This window comes from Schistocerca serialis, chromosome 2 (assembly GCF_023864345.2).
Source record: "Schistocerca serialis cubense isolate TAMUIC-IGC-003099 chromosome 2, iqSchSeri2.2, whole genome shotgun sequence".
Taxonomy (NCBI): Eukaryota; Metazoa; Arthropoda; class Insecta; order Orthoptera; family Acrididae; genus Schistocerca; species Schistocerca serialis.
Genome location: NC_064639.1, coordinates 578,973,624 through 578,999,905, shown reverse-complemented (window position 1 = coordinate 578,999,905; position 26,282 = coordinate 578,973,624). Strand labels below are relative to the sequence as shown.

Genomic DNA, 26,282 nt, shown 5'->3' with positions numbered 1-26,282 from the left:
GAGGTAATATTTTTAAGGTAAATCGGTTCCAGATTAACACATTAGCATATCTACCAGGTTTCGCTGCCATACGATAATTACAGCTCACACTGGACCTCTGTGTGTGCAGTTGCACTTTAATTATAACCATCGACTAGGTATCATGGCACCTTAGTCTCTGTGCTCCGTAGATGGAGGGAAAGTTCTTCGTAATTAGGTAAGCGTTATTATAAGCATACCTGTAAATTTATGTCAAAATAGGTAAAGTAGAAAACAAAAGCCCTTCTTTAAAAACTCTGAAAGGGTTGCAGGAATTGCTAGCTATCCAATGACAATATACAGAGAATCAAGACGGAGAGGAAGACATAGCTAGAAGTATTTTCCAATACATCATTGTTTCAAGGCAGATGTGAAAGATTGAGAAGAAAATTTTGTATTTACGTAATACTGCTGAACAAGTTGCCAGGCGTCTGACACATAATCTCCACAAGACGCATGTCCTTTCATTTACATTGAAACGTTAAAGAAACTGGTACACCTTTCTGGCATCGTGTAGGGCCCCGCGAGGACGCAGAAGTGCCGTAACACGACGTAGCATGGACTCGACTAATGTCTGAAGTAGAGCTGGAGGGAACTGACACCATGAATCCTGCAGGGCTGACCATAAATTCGTTAGAGTACGAGGGGGTGGAGAACTCTTCTGAACAGCACGTTGCAAGACATGCCAGATATGCTCAATAATGTTCACGTCTGTGGAGTTCGGTGGCCAGCGGAAGTGTTTAAACTCAGAACAGTGTTCCTGGAGCCACTCTGTAGCAATTCTGAACGTGTGGGATGTCACATTGTCCTGCTGGAATTGTCCAAGTCTGCCGGAATGCACAATGGACACGAATGGATGCAGGTGATCAGACAGGATGCTTACATACGCGGCACCTGTCAGAGTCGTATCTAGACATATAAGGGTACCATATCACTCCAATTGCGCGCCCTACACCATTAGAGAGCTTCCACCAGCTTGAACAGTTCCCTGTTGACATGCAGGGTCCATGGATTCATGAGGTTGTCTCCATATCCGTATACGACCATCCTCTCGATACAATTTGAAACGAGACTCGTCCGACCAGGCAACATGTGTCCAGTCATTAACAGTCCGATGTCGGTGTTGACGGGCCAAGGCGAGGCGTAAAGCTTTGTGTCATGCAGTCATCAAAGGTACACGAGTGGGCTTCGGCTCCGAAAGCCCATATCGATGATGTCTCATTGAAAGGTTCGCACGCTGACACTTGTTGATGGCCCAGCATTGAAATATGTAGCAATTTGCTGAAGGGTTGCACTTCTGTCACGTTGAACGACTGTCTCTCGTCGTTGGTCCCGTTTTTGCGGGATCTTTTTCCGGCCGCAGCGATGTGAGAGATTTGATGTTTCACCGGATTCCTGACATTCACTGTACACTCGTGAAATGGCCGTACGTGAAATTCCCACTTCATCGCTACCTCGGAGATGCTGTGTCCCATCGCTTGTGCGCCGACTATAACACAACGTTCAAACTCACTTAAATCTTGATAACCTGCCATTGTAGCAGCAGTAACCGATGTAACAACTGTGCCAGACATTAGTTGTCTTATATAAACGTTGCCGACCGCAGTGCCGTATTCTGCCCGTTTACATACCTCTGTATTTGAATACGCATGCCTGTACCAGTTTCTTTGGCGCTTCAGTGTATATTGTCGGTATTGCATTAAGAGATGATGTCTGCTACGCTACATTCCTGCCCATTTTTTTTTTATGAGATTTCCTTCTGGTGTTGTTTATTAATACTGTCATTTGCAGACTCCCTAGCTATAGTTTTCAAGTAATGAGAGACAAGCATTTGTGTTGCCGAACTGCACCTGCCGTACCTGCGACGGCCACTCATAATGGAGCCCTCACCACTGCCGTTATTCTCTCCCATACGTGCGCCAAATGCATATATACCGGTATCGGTGAAGCTGTTCTGGACTCACTCTAACTTTTAATTTCTAGATCTCCTAGCCGTTCTCGAGAACCTAGTTTTCATTGTGCTTTATTCTCCGAAAGTTTGCTGCAAAATTTCGAAATATGATATACATGGTGTCCCATGAGGAGTGGTCAATATTCACGGATATGACAGCAACGCTCATTTAAAGCAAAAAAATGTCGTATGGAAATATGCGCTGTTCCGACTGGTTTCCGAGACAGAACACATTTAATATACATTTGTTTTTAGGCTAGTGGCATGCACGTATGTGTGATATCCAAACAACGTCATTGACGTTTTATTCTAGCCCAACCCACCTCGTACCTTTGAACCTCTTTGCTCGGACGTCTTTCTGCCATCAAACTAGCCCGTTGAACATAAGTTGTAAAGTGACGTGTACGAAATTCTTAGAGATGGATGTGTTACAAATACGTAACTTCCAACTGATACCTTGCAAAATGCGTGTTGTAATATTCATCTGTTGGATCTGCGGCTCTCGTCCTTTCTTTCCGCATTTGCAGTTAAATTACATGAGATAGGTTCCGCCGTTTTGCAAACCACCCGGTGGCACACAAGCAAGCAAGCTTCAGATTCATGCTCAATAGATTAAATAGAACACCCGTAAACAAACTGAATTACACACAGTAAAACAGACAGCAGAGGAAAATGGTTACAAGCCCAACATGATAGAGAAATTAAACCAACAAATTTTTAACAGAAAAGGAAGGAAAGCACAACACACCCAAAAAAGCTTACACAACACAGAGCAACACAACATACACACAATGACCACATGCGAGAAAGAAGCGCACAACAGCACAGACACAAAACAGAATGACACATTTCACCTACGATAACAAAATTGTTCACAAAATAGGCATCATACTGAAGAAACAAGGACGGCAAGTAGGATACTGGGCAGACAACACAACATAGAAAAAACTCAGAAGAGAGAAGACACCCACAGATAAGTTCAACACATCAGGAATATATGAACTCACATACAACACTTGTCAATCAGTATACATCGGACAAACAAGCACGAAGTTTAAAGCAAGCTATCAGAACACTTCAGAGCACATTTGCTGACAACCTATTGGCCCATAATCACCAACCAATTGCAATAGAAAAAACAGATACAAAAATACTGAAATCTAGCCACAGCCTGTACCGCAAACTAACAATAGAACAGAACTTCCATATACAGAAGGCAATAGCAGAAGGCAAACAGGATTTAAATGAAAACACTACACTCTGTAAAGGCACATTACTTAACACATTAAAGGAACTTTACAGCAAAAGTAACACAAACAGGTAAAGGACCTTATACACATACGCACACCTCTCTCTCTCTCTCTCTCTCTCTCTCTCTCTCTCTCACACACACACACACACACACACACACACAAACAGAAAGAAAGAGAAAAAGTAAATAAAATTCAAATTCGGCGCCAAGCTTTCTCGGGAACATAGGAATGCCGACGGGGGTTAGGAAACACAACATAGTGCTCACCGCATCTTGCGAAGTAAAAAGGCATGTTGTTGTTGTTGTGGTCTTCAGTCCTGAGACTGGTTTGATGCTGCTCTCCATGCTACTCTATCCTGTGCAAGCTTCTTCATCTCCCAATACCTGCTGCAGCCTACATCCTTCTGAATCTGCTTAGTGTATTCATTTCTTGGTCTCCCTCTACGATTTTGACCCTTCACGCTGCCCTCCAGTACTAAATTGGCGATCTCTTGATGCCTCATGTGTCCTACCAACCGATTCCTTCTTCTAGTCAAGTTGTGCCACAAACTCCTCTTTTCCCCAATTCTATTCAATACCTCCTCATTTATAAAGAAATAAATTACGTTAAGATGTGCGTGCAATGTCCTCGAAATCCAAAACAAGAAGGATTGGTCACAACAAAATGTGAGTAGTAACAAATACATTCGCAAAACACTTTGACACGCCAAAAGACACGTTTTAAAAGATTAAGGGATGTGTTGCATCGCCGATGAAATTAACATTTACATCGCTTGGTTTGCAGATGACAAGTTATCAGTGCAGGACTCTACAGAGTTGATCCTGAAAAACCACATAATGTATTTGCGAAAAGATGGAACCCATATCCTATAATGAATGTTGTAATGTTTACTAAATGTTGTACATGTATACATGTGTAAACAGGACAATTTATTGAATAACACAGAAAAGAAATAACAACGTACATTACATGCGTTCCAACTTGGAAATCATTCGGAATAGGATCTGTGTCCATATGAAGTTTTCTCCTCCAAATGATCATTGCTGTCGTATCCCCAGAATACAGATTATTCTTCCTGGGACAATATGCATGTAAGGATATAAACACCTGTACGAGGCCGGCCGCTGGTGGCCGAGCGGTTCTAGGCGCTTCAGTCTGGAACCGCGCGACAGCTACGGTCGCAGGTTCGAATCCTGCCTCGGTCATGGATGTGTGTGATGTCCTTAGGTTAGTTAGGTTTAAGTATTTCTACGTTCAAGGGGACTGATGACCTGAGATGTTAAGTCCCATAGTGCTCAGAACCATTTGAACCGTTTTGAACTTGCACGAGACTCCTTCCCCTATGGAAACACGCATGGACATGGATAAGTCCCCTCTGATCTCACGTGATACCGGCAAAGAGCAGGAACTAGGTAGAGGAGGCTGCGAAGGGCAGTGGAGACCGGAAATATACAGGCAGGGCCTTACAGACTGCAGAGGTGGGTGTAGTGGTCGCGCAGCAGCTGGTTCTCGCGGCGCGCCTTGCGGAGTTCCTCCTCCAGGTCGAGTTCGCAGCCGTCATCCATGCGGCTCTGCAGAACTGCCCGCTGCTCCTGCAACAGACGGCGAGTACTGTGCCGTCACCACTGTGCGGCGCCTGCCATGGATGGACTAAACTAGTAAAAGTACGCGCAATAGGTTCTACCTCCAACCAGGTGACAGTGTCCAGTAACTTTAAATGCGAACATTTTAGGTTAGGCTTTACAATGACTGTTGTTGGCAGTAAATGAAACAACAAGTTTACTGTTACCAGTCACTGTGTATTTATCTCCACGACGTGCTTCAAGGGTTTAAACCTCTATCATCAGGTGGATTTACATTTGTTATTATGACATTTGTGTGTGTATTGTGTTACGATTATTCGAAGGAAATTGTGGCACTGTCTAGTGGAAAAACAAAGCACTATTTCAGAACATCGTTTTGGGTTTATTTTGACAAAATATTAAACGTAAATCTAACGGTAAACGTAAAATAAGTAAAACAGAGTACCTCCAGTGGTCACAGGCTCCTTTCAGTGTCGTAAGACATCACATGTATACTGTCATATTTCGTAAACAAATATGGCGTCTGGAAACTATTGGGTGCAAGGATCGTATAGCAGAAGAGAAAACATTAACATAAAGTACTAAGAATATGCAGCGTAACAACATTATTATAAAATAAATTTTAAAGGGTTTGGAGATGTTTGTTTTGAGGTGTCGAATACATGCGTTGGATTACATACTTCAGGTGGTAAATAAATCCAATTTTGACTAGTTAAAATAGCTTAAACTTCATACTCGTTTATACAATCAGGTGAAAGTTTCCAAACTTTAAGTACAATAATCATATTGGCTGAAATAGTGTTTTGTTCCTCCACTAGACAGTGCCACAAGTTCCTCCAAAAAATCGTAAGACAACACACACACGAATGTCATAATAACAAATGTAAATCCACCTGATGATGGAGGCTTAAACCTTTGAAACGCGTCGTGGAGATAAATAAACAGTAAACTTGCTGTTTCATTTAGTGTCCAGTAGCCCAATAAGGCCAATTCACACCAGTTTTCAATGGAACAGAAATGAATGGCTGCTGACATATGGTGGTGTATACATATTAGATGCAACGACAACACATCATAACTTCGCTAAGCCCAATACAGAAAAGTGGAAAAGAGGTAATGGAATACTATCCCTGATACAACAGGCGCAATATACAAACATCAAAAAAAGTTTTGCATCACCTCGGTTCCGAGAATTCCTGGAACTTGCACAGAAAATTGGAATAGAGATCACCATAACCATCATTTACACCCTTTTTCTTGCTCATGGAAACCACACAGTGCATATTGTATGACCATACAGCGAGACCTTCAGATATGGTGGTCTCAACTGTTGTACACACCAGTACATCTGATACTCAATACCATGTCCTCTTGTAGTGATGCATGTCTGTTTTCGTCGTGGCCTACTTTCCTCAAGTTCATCAAGGCACTGTTGGTCCAGATTATCCCACACCTCAACGGGATTCGGCGTAGATCCCTCAGAGTGGTTGGTGGGTCACGTCGTCCCTAAAAATGCCTTTTCAATCTATCCCAGGCATGTTCGATAGGGTTCATGTCTGGAGAACATTTTGACCACTCTAGTCGAGCGATGTCGTTATCCTGAAGGAAGCCATTCACAAGATGTACACAATGGGGGCGCGAATTGTCGTCCATGAAGACGAATGCCTCACCAATATGCTGCCGATATGGTTGCACTATCGGTCAGAGGATGGCTTTCACGTGTCGTACAGCCGTAAAGGCGCCTTCCATGACCACCAGCGACGTACGTCGGCCCCACATAAATCTACCCCAAAGCAGCAGGTACATCCGCCTTGCTGCACTAAGTGGACAGTGTGTCTAAGGCGCTCAGCCTGATGGTTGCCTCCAAACACGCCTTCAACGATTTTCTGATTGAAGGCATATGCGACACTCATCGGTGAAGAGAACGTGATGCCAATCCTGAGTGGTGCATTTGGCATGTTGGTGGGGCCCATCTGTACCGCGCTGCATGGTGTTGTGGTTGCAAAGATGGACCTCGCCATGGACGTCAGGAGTGAAAGTGCGCGTCATGCAGCCTATTGCGAACAGTTTGAGTCGTAACACGACGTCCTGTGGCTGCACAAAAAACATTATTCAACATGGTGTCATTGCTGTCACGGTTCCTCCGAGCCATAATCCGTAGGTAGCGGTCATCCACTGCAGTAGTAGCCCTTGGGCGGCCTGAAGGAGGCATATCTGTATCTCCTCCATGTTCGAACAACGTCACTTTGGTTCACTCCTACATGCCTGGACACTTCCCTTGTTGAGAGCCCTTCCTGGCACAAAGGAAAAATGCGGACGCGACCGAACTGCGGTATTGACGGTTTAGGCATGGTTGAACTACAGACAACGAGGCGTGTACCTCCTTCTTGGTGGAATGACTTGAAGTGATCGGCTATCAGATCCCCTCCATCTAATAGGCGCTGCTCATGCATGCTTGTTTACGTCTTTGGGTGGGTTTAGCGACATCTATGAACAGTCAAACGGACTGTGTCTGTGATGTAATATCCACAATCAATGTCTATCTTTAGGAGTTCTGGGAACCAGGGTGATGCGAAACTTTCTTTAATGTGTGTAGTATCAGATTTAAGAACTTAGCTACATTGGAATTTATTAATGATCAGAAAAAACTTCATAACGTATGGTCTTGATAAACTTTGCATAATAAGATACTGAGCAGGAGAACAACAGAAAAAGTATCGTCGAAATATTCGGAAGCGTCGAAGTTTATTTGTTAGCGAAAATATGTAGATATAATCGCATCAAATAATATTTATAAGCCAATACATAGAGTCTGTTTACCATGTCCATTGTTTTTTATTTGTAAGCATCAAATAAAGTAAAGCAGAACTGTGCTTTTCTCCTTCAATACGAGTACAGCTGACATTTTCGCTATTTAGAAAAGTATATTTCCTGAAAACTGCGTACACTGTGTAAGCTTTTTCTCCTACCAGCTATTACTGTAAAACTTAAACCATTTTTCAATTTCATATATCTGGCCTCTCTTGTGTCAGAACACTCAATGGGAAATATATTCAAATCGGCATGGAACATTGGGAATGTGTCAAGAAAAAAACACAAAATAATAAAAAGATTAAGAAGACGCAAAAGCACGAAATCCACTATCATAACACGATTGGAAAGACCAGAACACAGTTCTCATCACCAGCATTAACGTCTCGTCCCATCCCGTTCCATTCCATTGACGGCCTGTGTGAAAGCCGGCGGAGTAAATGCAGTGTGGAATGTTTCCACGTTTCATTCCATCCGGTTCCGTCAAGCGCAAATCGATTTTCAGTTATTTATTACACTCCAAATGCGGCAAACCAACTTTTATAGCATTTCCATATTTAGAGAAAGCTTTCGGCAATATGGGTTGGAATGCACTCATTGAAATTCTGAAGTTAGCAAGAATAAACTATGACGAGCGAAAAGTTATCTGGCACTTCGACAGAAACTAGAGTACAGCTATAAAGAGTCAAAGGAAATGATAGGGAAGCAGTAGTTGAGAAGGGAATGAGCCAGGGTTGTAGCCTATCCGTGATGTTATTCGGTCTGTACTTTGAAGAAGCAGTAAAGGAAGAAAAGGAGAAATTGGGAAAGGGAATTAAAGACAAGGAATTATACGTTCATACTTCCATACTATCCGATAAAACGAACTCCTTGGGGGTCAATTCCAGAGATCTATGTGGTCAAGAGCAAAAGGCAGTATCATCATGTCATGTACGACCGATCCAGTGGTTTGGAAGAAGTTGATTCAAAAAAGTGCGCAACTCCGTACCCCAGTGTGATGTTGCTCTGTCTTGCTGAACGTATATACCCTTACCTAAACCCAAGATGGGTGCAACAACCTGGCTGTGGAAATCAGATCTGCGAAATGTAATGCTTATATGAATTAACTGACTTAATGGAATGTAACGCTGATACAAATCAACTGACTTCACACTCACCTCGTCTTCGTGCTGCAACGTTGGCGCAAGCTGTTCAAGGGTAGAAGATGGTTAAAGCGGTGGCTCAAAAATTCCAAGTTGAGCTCGGGCTCTGTATGCTGCGCTAAGTCAGAGACATTTCTCTCTGAAACTCTCTGCAATGACCTGTGGCAAGTATCTGCTACAGCTGCCTTCCAACTAGAGTTCTCTTCCATCGCCCTGAAGCAAGTGTTTTCTAGATCTACTCTACGAGTCTTAGAGGACTTGCCAGTGTCAGGATCTCGCCGGCCATAGCAACAGATTTTGCAAGTTCCGACCAAAGATAATTTAAGAAACAAGATTAACAGTTTCCTACTTTCGTGGTTTTTCTCAGTAACCAATAAGCTGTATTTCTCCTATCGCATGGGGAAGAAGGCAGAATATCTCTACATGCATACGCGAGAACTTTCTATTACTACTGAAATAATGACTGTGAGGCAAACAGAGAGCCTGGTACTAGAATTTGAAATAGCAGGCCGTGTTGGGCTAAACGGTTGCTCCCATTCATTGAAGGCTTGCGTTTTCTCCTGCACATCAGATTATTATCTTAGATAAAAAGGATTGCTTTTCGTTCTCACACAATTCAGTTTTAGGGCAAGCTGCTCTTCCTCGACGCATCTGCTGGGATGACACGGCTGACCACCTCTGCTCTCAATCTGCACGGAGAATGGCTTTCAGCAGCAGACAACTTTACGACTATTCCGTTCCCTTAAGTGAACTTCCATTTCGTGAACCAGCTGCCCCCAAGGCTACCAAAATAAGAAGACTCCCTCACTTTATCAAGAGGAAAGGAGATATAGAAGTAATTAGAAGTGCAGTCATTGGCAGTAATGAATCTTACTTGCAGCATTCGCATCCTCTCTGTATTTGTAAGGAGTGAAAAAGCAGAGAATGAGACATATGTGTAATATATGTCACGTGTGCAAACGTCTTTATCTCCACCTGAGCCCATGGACCTATTGCAATCATATTTGGTACATGTATTACTTAGTATCTGGTACGAAATACTGTGGGCGTAAAAACCAACCACTAGTTACCCAATTCGGTGGCAGTTATGACAGACTGATGGACAGAGCAGGGGCACGTGGGAGTGAACAAGTCAAGAGAGCTGAGGAGGTGGGCAGGCCGCAGGATAGAGAGAAGAAGTAGAAGGAGAAGATGAATAGCGAGAGAGAGAGAGAGAGGGAGGGGGATGAGGAGATGGTATAATAGAATACTGGAATGAACAAATTCCCAGGAAACGTTGGTTTGATTTTACTTGACTGTTTATTGGGATCTGCATGTTAAATTACAAAACAGATCATGGTAGACTTTGGGAATAAACTGACACTGTAAGTAGTAGACGAGTTTAGTTATTTTGGCAGCAAAGTAGATGATTCTGTCCGAAGTAGAGAGGATATAAAATGCAGATTGCCAATAGCAAGAACATGTTTCTGAAGAAGAGGAATTTGTCAACATTTAAGCATTACGCAGTCTTTTCATGTCTGGAGTATAACCTAATGTGGAAGTGAAACATGGATAATAAGCAGTTGATGTGTGCTGCTACAGAAGAATGTTGAAGTTTATGTGCTTAGATCACGTAACTAATGAGTAGGTACTGAACAGAATTGAGGAGAAAAGAAATTTGTAGTATAACTTTACTTTTTTTAAAAATTTAATCGTATGGCTAGGGCCTCCCGTCGGGCAGGCCATTCGCCGGGTGCCGCTCTTTCAATTTGACGCCACTTCGGCGACCTGCAGTCGATGAGGATGATGATGAGGACAGCACAACACCCAGTCCCTGGGCGGAGAAAATTCCCTGACTCAGCCGGGAATCAAACCCGGGCCCAGAGGATTGACAATCCGTCACGCTGACCATTTAGCTACCGGGGACGGACATAACTTTACTAAAAGAAGGGGTCAGTTGACAGGATATATTCTGAGACCTTTAGGAGTCATCATTTTAGCACTGGAAGGAAGGATTGGGAGAAAAACATTCAGAAGAAGACCAAGGTTTGATTACAATAAGAAGGTTCAAATGGACGAAGGTTCTCAGCACTTATCCAGAGATGAAGACACTTACACAGGTAAGCGTGGAGAGCTGCATCAAGCAAGTCTTGAGACTGAAGGCCGCAACCACAACAGGTTCCACGTAGGTTATAGAGTACGCAGAAGCCAGCAAAATATTTTGCATCATTGTAGTACAGGGCTATTCAAAAAGAATAAAGCAATTACTATTTAACATATAGCTATGCAGCGATAACTGTTAAGTAGGATGTTTAGGGTTTTATGTTGGTAACGCCACGTAGTGCTCTGTATTAAAATCGCTGACTGCGCTGTGTGCAGTCTGTGGCTGGTTGGGCTCATTGTTGGAATATTCGCTTGTCTGTGCCTGTCAGTAGTTAGTGCCTTCAGTACTTAGAATCTTTTATTTAGCTGGCAGTATTGGCGCTCACTGTATTGCGGTAGTTCGAGTAACGAAGATTTTTGAGAGGTAAGTGATTCATGGAAGGTATAGGTTATTGTTAGTCAGGGCCATTCTTTTGTAGGGATTATTGAAAGTCAGATTGCGTTGCGCTAAAAAATATTGTGTGTCAGTTTAGTGATGATCAGAATAAGTAAAGAGAAAACTGTTTAAGTACGTTGAGTTTTGCTTAGCTGTTTGAAACTCAAATAACGTAGAAGTTTACCAGCACAGTCATTCATAATCTTTCAAGGGGATGTTTGATAACAATTACAGTAAATCCAAAAAAGTTCGAATTCTTATTACTTACTTTATAGGCGTCCTGTATGATTCTCCTTGGTAACATGGACAACATGTCCGCGTAATCAATTTCGTGCCAAACAGTGGAACCACTGACGGGAATGCATCAGAAATGTTCATTTTGAGTTTTGGAATTATTTTTTTGTAAAGGAGACCCATAACGGGACTTCCATACTATCCGATAAAACGAACTCCTTGGGGGTCAGTTCCAGAGATCTATGTGACCAAGAGCAAAAGGCAGTATCATCATGTCATGTACGACCGATCCAGTGGTTTGGAAGAAGTTGATTCAAAAAAGTGCGCAACTCCGCACCCCAGTGTGATGTTGCTCTGTCTTGCTGAACGTATAATTTGTGGAATTTGTATGAAACTGAGGCATCACCCGTTGCTCAAGCATGTCCAGGTAACTGTTTTCTGTACAGGATCCGCCAGTTTCACTTACAACATAGAAGTGTTCACTTACGTATAAACGCGCAGGCGCAGGCTTTGAATTCACTGCACTTGCACAACGATCGAAATTTTAAACTTTCTCTCAACAGCAACACAGGATCGTTCACTCATGATACTGTTGTCTAGGCGACAGTATCGTCTTTACATGAACATAAGGAAATGCAGAAAGACTCGGAAAAAATTTTCATTATATATAATGAGCGAGTGCTCTATTTAAATGAGAGTGTTTCTCCATTGTTTGAAGCCTGTATCAAGTGTGGGTGACAACAGATATAGAATGAATTCAGACATAAACAGCTAGGATCATGACAGGATGAAGTCCATATAATAGATAAACTCGGTGAAGTTGATGGGAATGTTTGGAGGAATCCTGGTATAGTTCTCAGGAAAGCTTCTTTGGTAAATTTGGAGAACCTATATTTAAGGAAGACTGTGCGACTGTTCTGCTATCACCATTGTATACATCACACAGGGATCTCCCAAGTTGTTTGCAAAATCCGACTCCCAAGCTGACTGTAGATTCCGATTCCAGAGCTGATGGGAAAAACAGAGTCCAAACTTAGTGGAAACATTTGACTTCGAAGGTGGTAGAAGAGCCAACTCTAGAGTTGTCAGGAAACACCTGACTCCAAATACGGCGAAAAAAATCCGACTTTAAAGATGGCGAAAAAATCCCGACTATAAACGCTGTAGAAAAATCCAACAACATAGTTGGCAGAAAATTCGACTCCAAAGTAGGACCCAAATCAGACTTCAAAGTTGGCGGAAAAATAGGCAAGTATAGTAGATACGCAAGTTTAAAAGAGATGCTCAGTGAACTTACATGAGGATGTTTAGAAGAAGGGTAACACTGTTCCCGTGAAAATATGTTCAGTAAATTAAGAGCCCCAAATGTGAGGAAGAGTAGGAGAGAGATCATGCATCTACCTCCACTGTATACACTGTGCTGGGATCATGAGACTAATATAAGAGAGGTTAGGATGCATGGAGAGGCATATAGAAGATCATTGTTTTAGTTAGCCGGTATGAGAGTGGAACAGTACGGAAAACCGCCGCTATTACTATGAAGTACCCCCCCCCCCCTCCCCCGCCCACCCACCACACATGGAATGGTAGATGCAGATGTATGTCTGCTAGAGATTGTTTGGAGCCAACTCATGAAAAGGTGTAAATGATGGCACCATATACTTATATCCAATACGGCTGTGACTGATTTATAGGGTGTCATTGTTAACTTGATCAGTAAGTTGAACCTTGAGAGCAAAAACAGCTATATTCTTTTTTAGTCCTATGACTTTCTCCAACACACTATACCAGTTTTATTTACAGTAAAAAGTGATTTAAACCTGGAAAATTTTACAAGAAATAACTCACTCGCAGTTCTTGAATTTCAGCCATCAAGAATTTCTTCTCTGCCAGGTTCTGCTCAATTGTATCCTCCACTTTCTCCTGCTCTGCTCTTCTCTCCTCGGCATCCTGTGGATAGTTGAAGATATATGTATATATTTAAACTGCAATAAAATGTTCTCTAATAGTCTATTGGGAGATTTCATTCACTACACTAATCTCCAAGAAAGCAATTCATGGTCAAGATATAGGTCAAGTATTGTCTCTTGCATGTATTTACTAAACTTATTGTTGCAAATAAATAATTCACTTGCGCATAGAGCTGCTAGTGCCTGTTAAGATTTACGGGGTTCATGAGAAGTTCTACATATTTGAGAGTTTTTCTTTTGCTAAAAAATGAATGCAATTATTCAGGATGGTATGTTAAATTTTTTATATTCCTGGATGTGTCAAAGAGAAGTTAACTGTATTGTGTGCCACTGTTTGTCGATTATGTTCTCTCACTAACTTTCATTTTTATTTACAACTTCAGTGCCAAAGACGAAAATTGTGGTGAAACGTGAATGCAGGCATTAAAGCCACAATAAAAGTAAGAAATGGACGATACAATCCTACCACTGGCTGTATTTTAATTGAATAAAACGAAATGTGTCTCATAAGAAAAAAACACGTTTGTGAAGTCACTTACACAGTACCGTAAACTATTGATGCAGCAGTTACTGATACCATGTACACAAATGGAGAATTTAACCGACATTATTTCGGAAGTATCAGAGAACTGAAGATACGTGATGATTTAACTTGTTTATGCAAGTTAAATCTCTTCATATTACTCACAGTTAGAATTTTCATGTAACTGTATTCATGGATTTTTTTTTCAACACATACCGTCCTTCTAAAACCGTCACTCAACTTGCTTCACATTCCTGCCGCCGGCCGCTGTGGCAGAGCGGTTCTAGGCACTTCAATCTGGAACCGCGCTGAAGCTACGGTCGCAGGTTCGAATCATGCCTAGGGCATGGATGTGTGTGATGTCCTTAGGTTAGTTAGGTTCAAGTAGTTCTAAGTTCTAGGGGACTGATGACCTCAGATGTTAAGTCCCAGAGTGCTTGCAGCCATTTTGAAATACGCAAATAAACAAAAGTTTTGCATCACCCGTTTATTTCTAAATTCATGGCGCAGAAAATAAAAATTGTCTTTGAAACATGCGTATACATTCGTTTGCAATGTGTCCAGAGCGGGAAATGAAAAAAAAAGTGTAACGGCAAAGTTGCCTCGTTCCCAAGGCGGGTTTTTCGCAGCACTCCCGAGAGATTTCATTAGTTGGTGGAACGTCCTCTTCCTCGAAAGCTGGCTTGAATACGTCGTGGCATACTATCGATGAAATCATCATGCAAGCTCTGGTCCAAATTGTACCACAATTCAATGGCGATTCTGCGTAAGTCACGCAGAATACGTGGGCATTGTTGAAGTCTAAAAACAGCTCGTTTCAATCGATCCCACACATATTCGATTGGGTTCATGTCCGGGGAACAGGCAGGCCACTCCATTCTGGCGATACTAGCGTGCTGAAGCAATGTGTTCACGAGAACAGTGCGATGAGCACTCGAGTCACCATCCATAAAGAAGAAATTGTCACCAGAATGTTGGCGACACAGTCCTGTATTAGTTGCAGAATCTCGTCCCCGTACCGTACAGCAGTGAGACTCCCCTCAACAGCTACGAGATGTGTATTGGTCCCATGTAATGCCGTACCACATCATCACCCATCGCCACTTTGTTGCATATGTGGGACACAGTGTTCGAGGCGTTCTATATTACCGGGTTGTATCCAAACACGTTGACTGAGGTTATCAGATTTCGTCCATAAGCAACATCCAACGCCATCCATTCTGCATGATTTATTGACCATCTGTAACGGAGTCGATGCAGTTGTAGTGTACGATGTGACGCTCGCCATGGTCGTCTGAAATGGAGATTGTCTTCGTGCAATCGTCCCCTGAGAGTTTGATACGGTAGGCCTACATGACGTGCTGTAGCCTTTTCGAACGCCGAATTGGTTCTGCAGCACTCAGAGCACTCAGTCCACGATTGCTTTTACTGAGAAGCCGGCCGAAGTGGCCGTGCGGTTCTAGACGCTGCAGTCTGGAACTACGGGACCGCTACGGTCGCAGGTTCGAATCCTGCCTCGGGCATGGATGTGTGTGATGTCCTTAGGTTAGTTAGGTTTAACTAGTTCTAATTTCTAGGGGACTAATGACCTCAGAAGTTGAGTCCCATAGTGCTCAGAGCCATTTTTTAAAACTGAGAAGTCGAGAACACTGATCATCGTGGCACCTGTCGAACATGGACGACCTATGCGTTGTAAGTCCTCAACACTACCCGTCAATGGCATTCCGTTCCATGACCGCACCATATCACTTTGACTCCGGTGTTACTTCGAACTACTTACCTGGCTCACAAACCTTCTGAAAGTAATGTTTTGGCGCGGTCCCGATCACGGCCGCGAATGTTCTTCGAGACATAATGGACGTTCACTCTACTATTCCACAGACCTCTCTCATACGTCCGTACCGGTGCTTTATTTACAACTGAAATGGTGCAATCCATTCTGAATGAATTGTCCGACGCCATGCAGGTTGGAGCAGGTAGGCCAACAAGCAGTGATATCCAGCCAAGCTGCCATGCACTGGCGATGGTCGGCCCTCGTTTTGATAACACACACGTGCACCTGAAAACCTCTTCAGACACAGCAGACAGAGCAAGGCGTTTGCCTTGTGTTATGGGTTTGTAGAAATGGCTCTAGAAGACTGTGTGTTCAGTCTTCCTCTGAAATCGAACACGATCTCTGACTACGTCTTCTGTGCTGTTCGGTCTGCGAAATCCCCCGCAATTATTTTGTGAACTGTTCTAAATTTATCATGTTTATGAATCGCACCTTGTTTGGGCGTCTTTCAACTGACAGAATCTTCCCATGCGTAACGTTTACAAGCAACGACAGCACTTAGCTTCTGACAGGAACAGTCGATAACAACGAACCTGTGCGAAGTTCACCGATCAGCCAGAATATTATGAGAACCGACCTATTACCGAAATGAACTCGTCCAGGCGATAGCAGCGTCATCTGGCGGGGAATGACTGCTAGTCACACACACACACACGGTACAAGTAGTATCAGTGAGCGTGCTGTCCGTGTGTAGAATGGGGAAGTAACGCGATCTGTCTGAGGTTGACTGAGGGCAGATTGTGATGGCTTGGAGGCTCGGTACAAGCATTTGGGAAACTGCACGACTTGACGGGTGTTCAAGGAGTGCTGTGGTGTGTGACCTGAACATGTGGGGAAGCCAAGGCGAAACCACTTCCAAACGTCGTGGGGTTGGGCGGCCACCCCTCATTACACATATTGGGCGTTATAGGCTGAGCAGACTGGGAAAACAGGACAACAGGCAAACTGTGGCGGAACTAACATCAGACTTTAATGTCAATAAAATTCTTCTGGGCTGTTGAGCTCATTGACAACATATATTGACAATGCAGTCAACAAGCCAGAAGAATTTTATTGACAGTGACAACGGCCGCGGAAGCCTACCTTATATCAGACTTTAATGGTGGATAAAGTACAAGTGTGTCTGAACACACAGTATAGCGAACAGTCCTGACGACGGGCCTCCGCAGCCGACGTCAAATGCATGTGCCAATGTTAACACGACGACATCGGCAACTACGACCGGAATGGGATCGTGATCACTGGTACTGGACGTTGGCGCAGTGGCAGAGCGTTGCACAGTCTGATGAGTCCCGATACCTTCTTCATCATGCCTATGGGGGTGTGCGAATCCGTCGTCTTCCAGGGGGGCAGCTCGTTGACATCTGTATTACGGGACGGAGACAAGCTGGCGGCGGCTCCGTTACGCTCTGGGGAACTTTCACGTCGGCGCCCGCAGGTCCAGTGGAGCTCGCGCAAGGCACCATGATGGCCAAGGGGTATCGTATACTGGTTGCAGACCACGTACACCCCTTCATAACGATCGTGTTTCCCGACAGCAGTGGCATTTTTCAACAAGACAATGCGTAATTTCATAAGGCTGGGCTGTGACGGAACGTGGCGTCATAGCTCATCGCCCCTCCCCAGAATTTAAGGGAATTAGATGACTTGATTGTGTGCAGATGAGGCGCCAGCTCCCTCCAGCGACCTATCAGGACCCCATTGCTTCCATGCCATGACGCGTCGCCCATGTTGTCTGTGCCAAAGATCGACATACCGGCTATTAAGTAGGTGATCATAATGTTCTGGATGATCAGTGTATTGGGATGATGCAAAACTGTTGTTGATTGTATAGTTAACTGATCGCAACCGTATATTGAAATCTTCTAATTTCTTGAAAAAATTTATTAGTGTCCCTATGTCCTCCTTTATAGAAAGGACACGTGCTATGAGGATTTAAGATCTCATTTTGTAGACTCTAGAACCTGTTCACAAATTTATCTGAAATACAGCAATCACTTTAAACATGTTCAAGTTCAGCACGTAGTCTCGATCAGCATGAAGTCTCGAACTTCATGAAACCACTAACTTACTTTATACTGACTGTGAAATGCTTCTCAAAAATTGGAAAATATTTCTGCTGGTGCCAGTTTGTTTGAAAAGCGATTCTGATGAAGGAAAAATACGTTTAACAGCTTATACCTATATCAGCACAAGAATAGAAGAGCACATGGAAAAAAGCCAGAAATACTTATAAATCGCATGACTGATTGTGGAATAAAAAATAAATCAAGAGAAATTAAAATTAAAATTATGTAATTATTCAATAATTCAGTAAGAAATTGTAATATAAGGGTATCATTCGTCCGCCAACGGACCACGCGTAGTACAGTCCCACTAACATTGGAACCAGAACAAAAAGAAATTCCCATAGTAATGTTAAATAAGTGGCGAGGTAACACATGCCATGCCATGCACTCAGGGATGAAAACGTAATAATAAATGGCGTGTGACTAGGGCCTCTCGTCGGGCAGACTGTTCACCGGGTGAAAGTCTTTCGATTTGACGCCACTTCGGCCACTTGCGCGTCGATGCTGAATGAATGAAATACCGATATTGGTCCTTGAACACGGAACGAAAAGTCTCTCTGTTTGAACAACGGATCTAATTCTTGGATACAAATGAAGTTACAGCTATCAAACTGAAACTCTGCAACAAAATATTACGCAAAGCAGCGCCTCATAGTAAAGGTCCTGCAGCATAGAAATAGTCATAGAAATAAAACATCGTACAAATCACCGTGTGAGTACACGCAGCGTCCTCGCAATGACTGTAGTCCCAACGACTCCGGAAACAAGGAGCCCAGAGCAGCACGCAGAATCGCAAAGCAGAATACAGAATGTTTTGTCACCTTTTACTTGGACACGCTTCCTACAAACTCCAGCGCGCAGGCACCTGATTGGCTAGTCAACTCCTCCTCCAAAGTATAGCGTGCGGCTACTAAAGACTGTGCAATGCTTTAGCATAGAGCATAGAGTGTCTTTGCACCTCGCCGGCGACTAACAACTCACACAAAAGTAAATGATTTGAAAGACGTTGTTTAAAGCACGGTTTTCAAACTGAAACAGAAAATGGTTAAAAAGTGAGATTTTTCCCCTGAAATTCAACTTAACTGTAGTAGGTATAGATGTACTACCTAAGGCGACATACGAAAATTTGTGCCGTACCGGGACTTGGACCTGGATTTCACGCTTATCGCGACCGGTCGCTTTGCCGCTTAGGATATCCTAGTACTCTCTCCGGACCGATCCAGACTTCCACATGTTATACACATAGGTCTTTCTTCTCACAGATCGTTAATTCATTTGCACACACTCGCATATCTCGTGATTCCCGCGTAGGCTTTTGACTTAAGATAACGAGAAGTCATAGACTATCGTTGACTTTTTCGTCACAGGCCGTCTTCGTCGTGTATGTGTGCGCGCGCGCGTGTGTGTGTGTCATATGAAAGTCTGAATCAGTCTGGAGATATCCTGAGTAGAGGGCGATCACTCACGATAAACGAGAAGTCCCAGTTCGAGACCCTGACAAATTTTCATGTGTCGCTTTAGGTAGTACATCTATACCTTTTACAGTTAAGTTGAATTTCAGGAATAAATATCAATATTTGAGACTGTAGTTCGTCATCAAATCCAGAAATTTAAAAAAAGTTAAAAATAATCCCTGATGAAATATTAATGACAGCCTCTGCTTTTCACTCTTTAGATTCCACTTTTTTATTTGTATGGCAGTCATTTTCATTAGAGGTGGCAGCGGACGAATTGCCACTATTCATTCAGCCACACCATTATGCGAGGGCGAGCTGAAAAATAATGCCTCAGAATTTTTTATGTGAAAACTCTTGAAGCTTTTTAAATAAAAGAAACGTTATTGTCATTCTACATATTCACAGTCTTCTGCCGCTGGAAGACTCCGAATTGCAGCGTTTAACATGGCGGTGTGTAACGTAGCAATGTTGATGCGTGAGAAATAGCATGGTGTAATCGAGTTTCGAGTTAGAAGAGTTCATTCACACATAGAGCACCCCCTCCTTCAGCAAGATAATGCCAGACTACACACGAGCTCTTCTGAGACAATTCGAGACCTTGAGTTCACTGTCACTGATCATCCTCCATACAGGACCGACTTGGCCCCATCCTATTTTCATCTGTTTACAAAACTTAAAGGAACACCTTCGAGGACTTCACTTTGATAGTAGCGAAGGGGTGCGGACAGAGGTGAAGTTGTACCTCCGTCAACGAAGTCAAACATTCTACAGAGACGGTATCTACAAATAAATGGAAGAAATATCTTCGTCGCCAGCGTGAGCGTGAGAAATAAGCATGTAGAAATGAAGAATAAAGATGTAGGATGTTAATAGGGTTCTTTTGTTTAAAAAGCTATAAGAGTTTTCAGATAAAAAAATTCAGAGGCATTTTCTGCACCCCCTCGTACAATTTTACAAATCCGATATAATTTTTTATTAATAGATAAAATACTTCGTGATGTTTATGACAAAACGATCTACAGTCACTTCATTATGAGTAAGAGATGATTGGAGCTCCTAGTAACTGTAGGCAGTATTGGGAAGGATGTTATATGGAAAAGGCCTTGAGATGTCTATGTGGGAAGGATCTAACGGGTGGAATGCGGGTGTTAGGAGATGAGCGGGACGCCAGCTGAGTAAGGAAAGTGACTGGGTTGGGTAAGGTGGGTTATGATGGGAAGGCAGGGTAGATTTCAGGGATTTGTTCACGGTCTTGGAGAGGAAGGTGATCACAATTAAATTGGAAAGGACATTGAGAGTTTGGAGATGAAGGGGATGTAGGATTATCTCAACGTTGGGCGAACTTCATGAGAAAGTCAGATATGTAAATCAACGGGGGAGTAGATGTTCGTCCAGGATTTCTAAGGATAGACAAAACTTTAGAGGACCCGAAGTCCATTCTATACAGACGGTGGTGCTGTGCGAATGAGGGTTCTTTTATGTGTCGATGATGTTTGGGGATCTTAATGCTCATATTTGGCTACCTAGTGGTTTTAGTACTTTTAATGCTGTGTAGCTTCTAAGGATGGTTAGTAGGTGAGGGTGGGTGGTTAGTTTATGACCAAGTGGATTAGATTGTTTTGGGCTGTTGGGTAAAGGTCTGTGCTCTGTTTTGATTCCTACTATTATTGCCTGAGTTGTAGGACTGATTGAAAGCTACCACTAATTATGCCAGGAGGTATAGTTGTCTAGATAGGGTTGGAGGGATCACTCGGATGAATGGTGGAGAGGATGGGCTGCAAGGGGGGGGGGGTGTCGTCAGTGTAGTGGGATAAGTACAAAGGAGGAAGTAGTTTTTGCGTATTTGGGTGTCGGCTGTGTGTACGAGATAGAAGTGTGGTTATGGGATGGGTCCTTCGGCCACTCCTGCGGATGGCTGGAAAATTTTGGAATGTGTTGTTAACGCTCACATAGGACAGACGGGTAGTCAGAAAAGATGCAAGTAGGCTCTATAACAGAATGCCAGAGGTGGTCATATACTTTTTCGATGTCTAGGGAGAGGAAGAGGGAGGAATGGCGTTTGTTATGTAGTTACTATAGAAGACGAACTATGTGATGCAGTTGATCATCGGCGGAGAAGAGCCTCAGTGGGTGAAATGAAGTGGGAGTTGTTGCTCTAAATGCTCATAGATGTGTTTGGAAAAAATGGACCCGTGGACCTTGTAGAAGACTGACGTAAGCCTAATGCTTCGGTTGAAAGAGTTTTACTACGAGTTTGTTGGATTTTAGAAAGAGGAGAGTTTTTGAGGTCTTCCACGATACGAGATATAAATTAGTATAAACTATGGAGTTGTACAGATTTTCTAGGGTTTTCAGAAAGGCAGTAAGTCAGTAAGAGGGACCAGAGGACGATGGAGGTAGAGGCTGTGTTGTGTTTCTTTGCAATAGTGTTACCTATATCGAGTGCTATGATTGCTGTTTTCGAAATTGTTTGTGGTGTGAAGTTAAGTGTTGGAAGCTGGGAGCAAGAGGAGCAACAGATCTATATGTAGTCATAGACGAGTAAGGCCATAGAGGGTTCAAAGTTAGGGTTATCCAGAATGGCGAATGTGTCTTGGACACAGAACGCGAAAAGATTTGCATTACGTAGGTTGTCAGCGATGGCTTGGTTGTTGTGAAGGAGTGCGTACTGCTGAGCTAGGTTATGGCCAGTATCTCAATACATCCGGTTTGATGCATGTCTGTCCTCAATCTCGGCCTTTTTTGCATTTAATAAATATCGGATGTTTGCCGCACGGGATTAGCCGAGCGGTCTAGAGCGCTGCAGTCATGGACTGTGCGGCTGGTCCCGGCGGAGGTTCGAGTCCTCCCTCGGGCATGAGTGTGTGTGTTTGTCCTTAGGATAATTTAAGTTAAGTAGTGTGTAAGCTTAGGGACTGATGACCTTAGCAGTTAAGTCCCATAAGATTTCACACACATTTTTTTTCGGATGTTTGTTTGTAATAATTGCTTTTGGTGTGTTAGTGCGTTCCGGACACGGGTGGAGAAGAAACGGCGCTAGAGCCAGCGCGATCCTCTAAGAACAGTATTATTCAAAAAGAGGAAGGAGGTTTTCAGAATTCAACTCTCACAAAATACAAAGGATGAAAGTACAAATCGAACGCTCCTAGACTGACAAAAGTGTAAAGTCTTGAAAAGTGTAAAGTCTTGAACAGCCCACGTAATTCAGTTCAAAGGCACAGTGGCGCTGTTGCTTGTCTGTAGAAAAATGGGAACATCAAAGGAACCATTGTCTCGTGTGCTGCAATCAGCGTAATTAGAGTCTATTGTTAACGTGCAACATGCGTTTCGCCAACAATTTCACGAAGAGTCCCCAAAAGAGTTCGTGCAATCGACAGTTCGTAGAAAGATCCATACCTAAAGACTGGAAAGTTACCCAGGTAACGTGCAACATGCGTTTCGCCAACAGTTTCACGAAGAGTCCCAAAAAGAGTTCGTGCAATCGACAGGTCGTAGAAAGATCCATACCTAAAGACTGGAAAGTTACCCAGGTAACACCAATACTTAAGAAACGAAATATGAGTAATCCGCTGAATTACAGACCCATATCACTGATGTCGGTTTGCAGTAGGATTCTGCAACATATACTGTGTTCAAACATTATGAATTATCTCGAAGAGAACGAATTATTGACAAATAGTCAATATGTATTCAGAAAATGTAGTTCCTGTAAAACATAACTAGCTCTTTATTCGCGCGAAGTAATGACTGCTATCGACAGGGGAACTCAAATTGATTCCATGTTTCTAGATTTCCAGAAGGCTTGCAGAGTATCGTCTCAGTTGTGCGACTGGATTCGTGATTTTCTCTCAGAAAGGCGACAGTTCGTAGTAATCGACGGAAAGTCATCTAGTAGACCAGAAGTGATATCTGCTGTTACTCAAGGAAGTGTTGAAGGCCCTCTGCTGTTCCTAATCTACATTAAGGATTTAGGAGGCGATCTAGATGACAGTGTCATTTACCGTCTAGTAAAGTCATCAGAAGATCAAAAACAATTGCAAAATGATTTAAATAAGATATATGTATGGTGCGAAAAAGACAACTGACTTTAGACAGTGAAAAGTGTGAAGTCATCCACATGAGTGCTAAAAGAGATCCGTTAAATTTTGGCTACAGGATAAATCACACAAAGCCAAAGGTTGTCAGTTCAACTAAATACCTGGATATTATAGTTACGAACAGCTTAAATCTGAGCGATCACATAGAAAATGTTCTGGGGATGGTGAACCATAAACTACGTTTCATTGGTAGAAAGTTTAGAAGATGCGCCAGGTCTACTAAAGAGGTTGCCTACACTATGCTCTGCAGGAATACTGCACGAAAGTATCGGAACCATGCCAGATAGGACAATGAAAAAATGCAGCTCGTTTTGTATTATCGTGAAATAGGGGAGAGAGTGTCACAGGTATGGTACACGAGTTGGGGTAGCAATCGTTAAACACAGGCGCTTTTCACGAAATTTCAATCACCAACTTTCTCCGCTGAATGTGAAAATATTTTGTTGACGCCAGCCCACATAGGGAGAAATGACCATTGTAAGAAAATAAGAAAAACTGGAGCTCGAACGGAAATATTTAATTGTTCGTTTCTCCCGCACTATGTTAGAGTGTGGAGCGGTAGAGTAACAGTCTGAAAGTGGTTCTGTGAACCCTCTACCAGGCACTTACGTATGAATTACAAACACGTAGATGTAGATCTGCAAACAGAAAAGTGCGGGCCGTCCACATACAGGGGATGAAAATGTCGACTGTAACCGTGTAGACTCTGGGGGACTTCTGCAGTGAACTTGGTATACTCCCAGCGGAGTGCTGTGCACCAGCATGGTTCACCAGCTCCCATGAAAACAAAATTGCTGTCCACTTCAATAATACTATGCGTCTGATTTCGAGAAATATTAGGTTTACTCGCACCATTTGGCTGCCAGTCCTGAGTCATATAATACTCCCAAATCTGCGAAGTAAAGAAGCCTTGGAGGGGGAATACAACAAGATCCTAGCAAATCCTGGACTTCCGGTGCATTTTGACATTCCTGATCTCAGAATTAACAATGTTAGTTCGAGACATCCTTCTCCTGTGCTTGCAAACAGTCTCACTGGGATTAACATAACCAATTCCCTGAGGACAGAATGGCTCCAAAATGCCACAGCAACATATCAGCTATTACCCTGTATTACTGACGTAGTCCCTGTGTTTGATCAATCCGGTAAGATATGGTCAACTCTCAACCGATTGAGAACGTGTCGTGGACGATGTGCAGATTCATTTTTTAAACGGAGGCTGCTGTCTTCACCAGCATGTGACTGCGGCGCACCGAGAACGACTATTCAACACATCACGGAAGGATGCAGCGCCTAAGTATACAGAGGGGGCTATGAGGCATTCCTGATGGCAACCCAAAATTTTATCAAATTTATACAAGGACTAGATGTTTGTTTGTGATTAGAAATAATGTAATGCTATGTAATTCAACAACGAATTGTACTTAGATGCCATAAGCTAAATAAATTAACACGAAAAAAAGCCATAAGAAATCCAAAACACGAGCAAGCAATGAAACTACAATCCTTCAGCGACTGGTACGGCAAGTTCTGAAACACCATCTGCATCGGTAGTCGTACAGACTGTAGCTATTGCCAAGCATTACATCCTGACGAATTTTTCACTGCAATTCTAGATGACATGTAAGTGGACAATTTTTTCTGAACGATTACATTTTTTGGATGAATCCATTTTTATCTTTCTGGTACAGTTAATCGACATTCTGCAAGATTTTGGGTGAGTGAAACTCTTGTGGTTGTCATTGACCACAAAAAACTCACAGAAGGCTAATTCCTTCTGTGCAATTTGTGTGTGCAGTGCTAGGAACGCAACAGCAATTTTGTATAAAATTTGACCTTGAACTCAACCTCCCTTCCTCCTCCAGTCCCATTCCATCTTTCCTTCTTTCTCTCCCCTTCCATTCCCAAGCCACGCCCCTTCCCCACATCTTCCCCTTCTACTCCTATACCATGTCCATCTCTTCGAAATGGGCCAATAAGAGAGGATCTAAGCCAGCAGACTCCCAATTATAGCTCAGTATTTCACTGCCATGTGAACTCATCCACACACATTTCTAAAATCGTTCTTTAACCACATGTCTTTCTTGGAAGTAGCCAATTACACCGCTTCTAGCCAACTGTGTTGCACATATTTCGTTCTCTCAATAACAGCTCAGTATTTTACCTCCAGAAAATGAAACAGCCAATCAGACAGCTTCCTACGACAAAAATGGTCGAGGGGACATTACGTTACTCTCATCCAGAATTGATGGTAATTCCTTATTTGTCCACCTTGCAAGTCGGAACTGGCGTGCACATCGCTTGTTTGTCTGTCAAACAGTTTCAAACAGGCGTGATAGGTGCTATAACCAATTCTACAACCAACGCGTTATATTTTCATTATCATAATAGAGCTATAACATGTAGTCAACAACTGCATTTTCGTTATATCATTACAACCAAGGGTGGGGGCATGACATCATTCTCATACAGTAGTGACAGCTGTTGGATAATGTCTGAATGAATTGTCCGACGCCATGCAGGATGGAGCAGGCAGGCCAACATGCAGCAATGAGCAGCCAAGATGCCATGCACTGGCGATGGTCAACTCTCGTTTTGATAACGCACACGTGCGCCTGCAAACCGCTTCAGACACAGCAGACAGAGCAAGGCGTTTACCTTCTGTGATGGGTTTTTAGAAATGGCTCTGGAGGACTGTTTCTATGTATTCAATCCTCCTTTGAAATCGAGCACCATCTCTGAGTACATCTTCTAAAGCTCCAAAGTGTGCTGCTCGATCTGCAAAATCCCACGTAATAATTTTGTGAATTATTCTAAATCTA

The 26,282-nt window shown here is 42.9% G+C and overlaps 1 protein-coding gene across 5 annotated transcripts in view; it reads right to left on the bottom strand.

The window, feature by feature from the left end:
- LOC126457583 (uncharacterized) overlaps positions 1-26,282 on the bottom strand; it is a 273,738-nt gene that overhangs the window by 10,825 nt on the left and 236,631 nt on the right. For 4 of the 5 annotated variants that reach the window (XM_050094010.1, XM_050094009.1, XM_050094008.1 and 1 more), the window contains 2 exons: positions 13,359-13,460; positions 4,690-4,814 (listed from right to left, as the gene is read on the bottom strand). In XM_050094010.1, coding sequence (XP_049949967.1) covers positions 4,690-4,814; positions 13,359-13,460 — 227 coding nt within the window. The remainder of the gene's footprint in view (positions 1-4,689; positions 4,815-13,358; positions 13,461-26,282) is intronic. The other variant, XM_050094013.1, reaches the window with a different exon arrangement.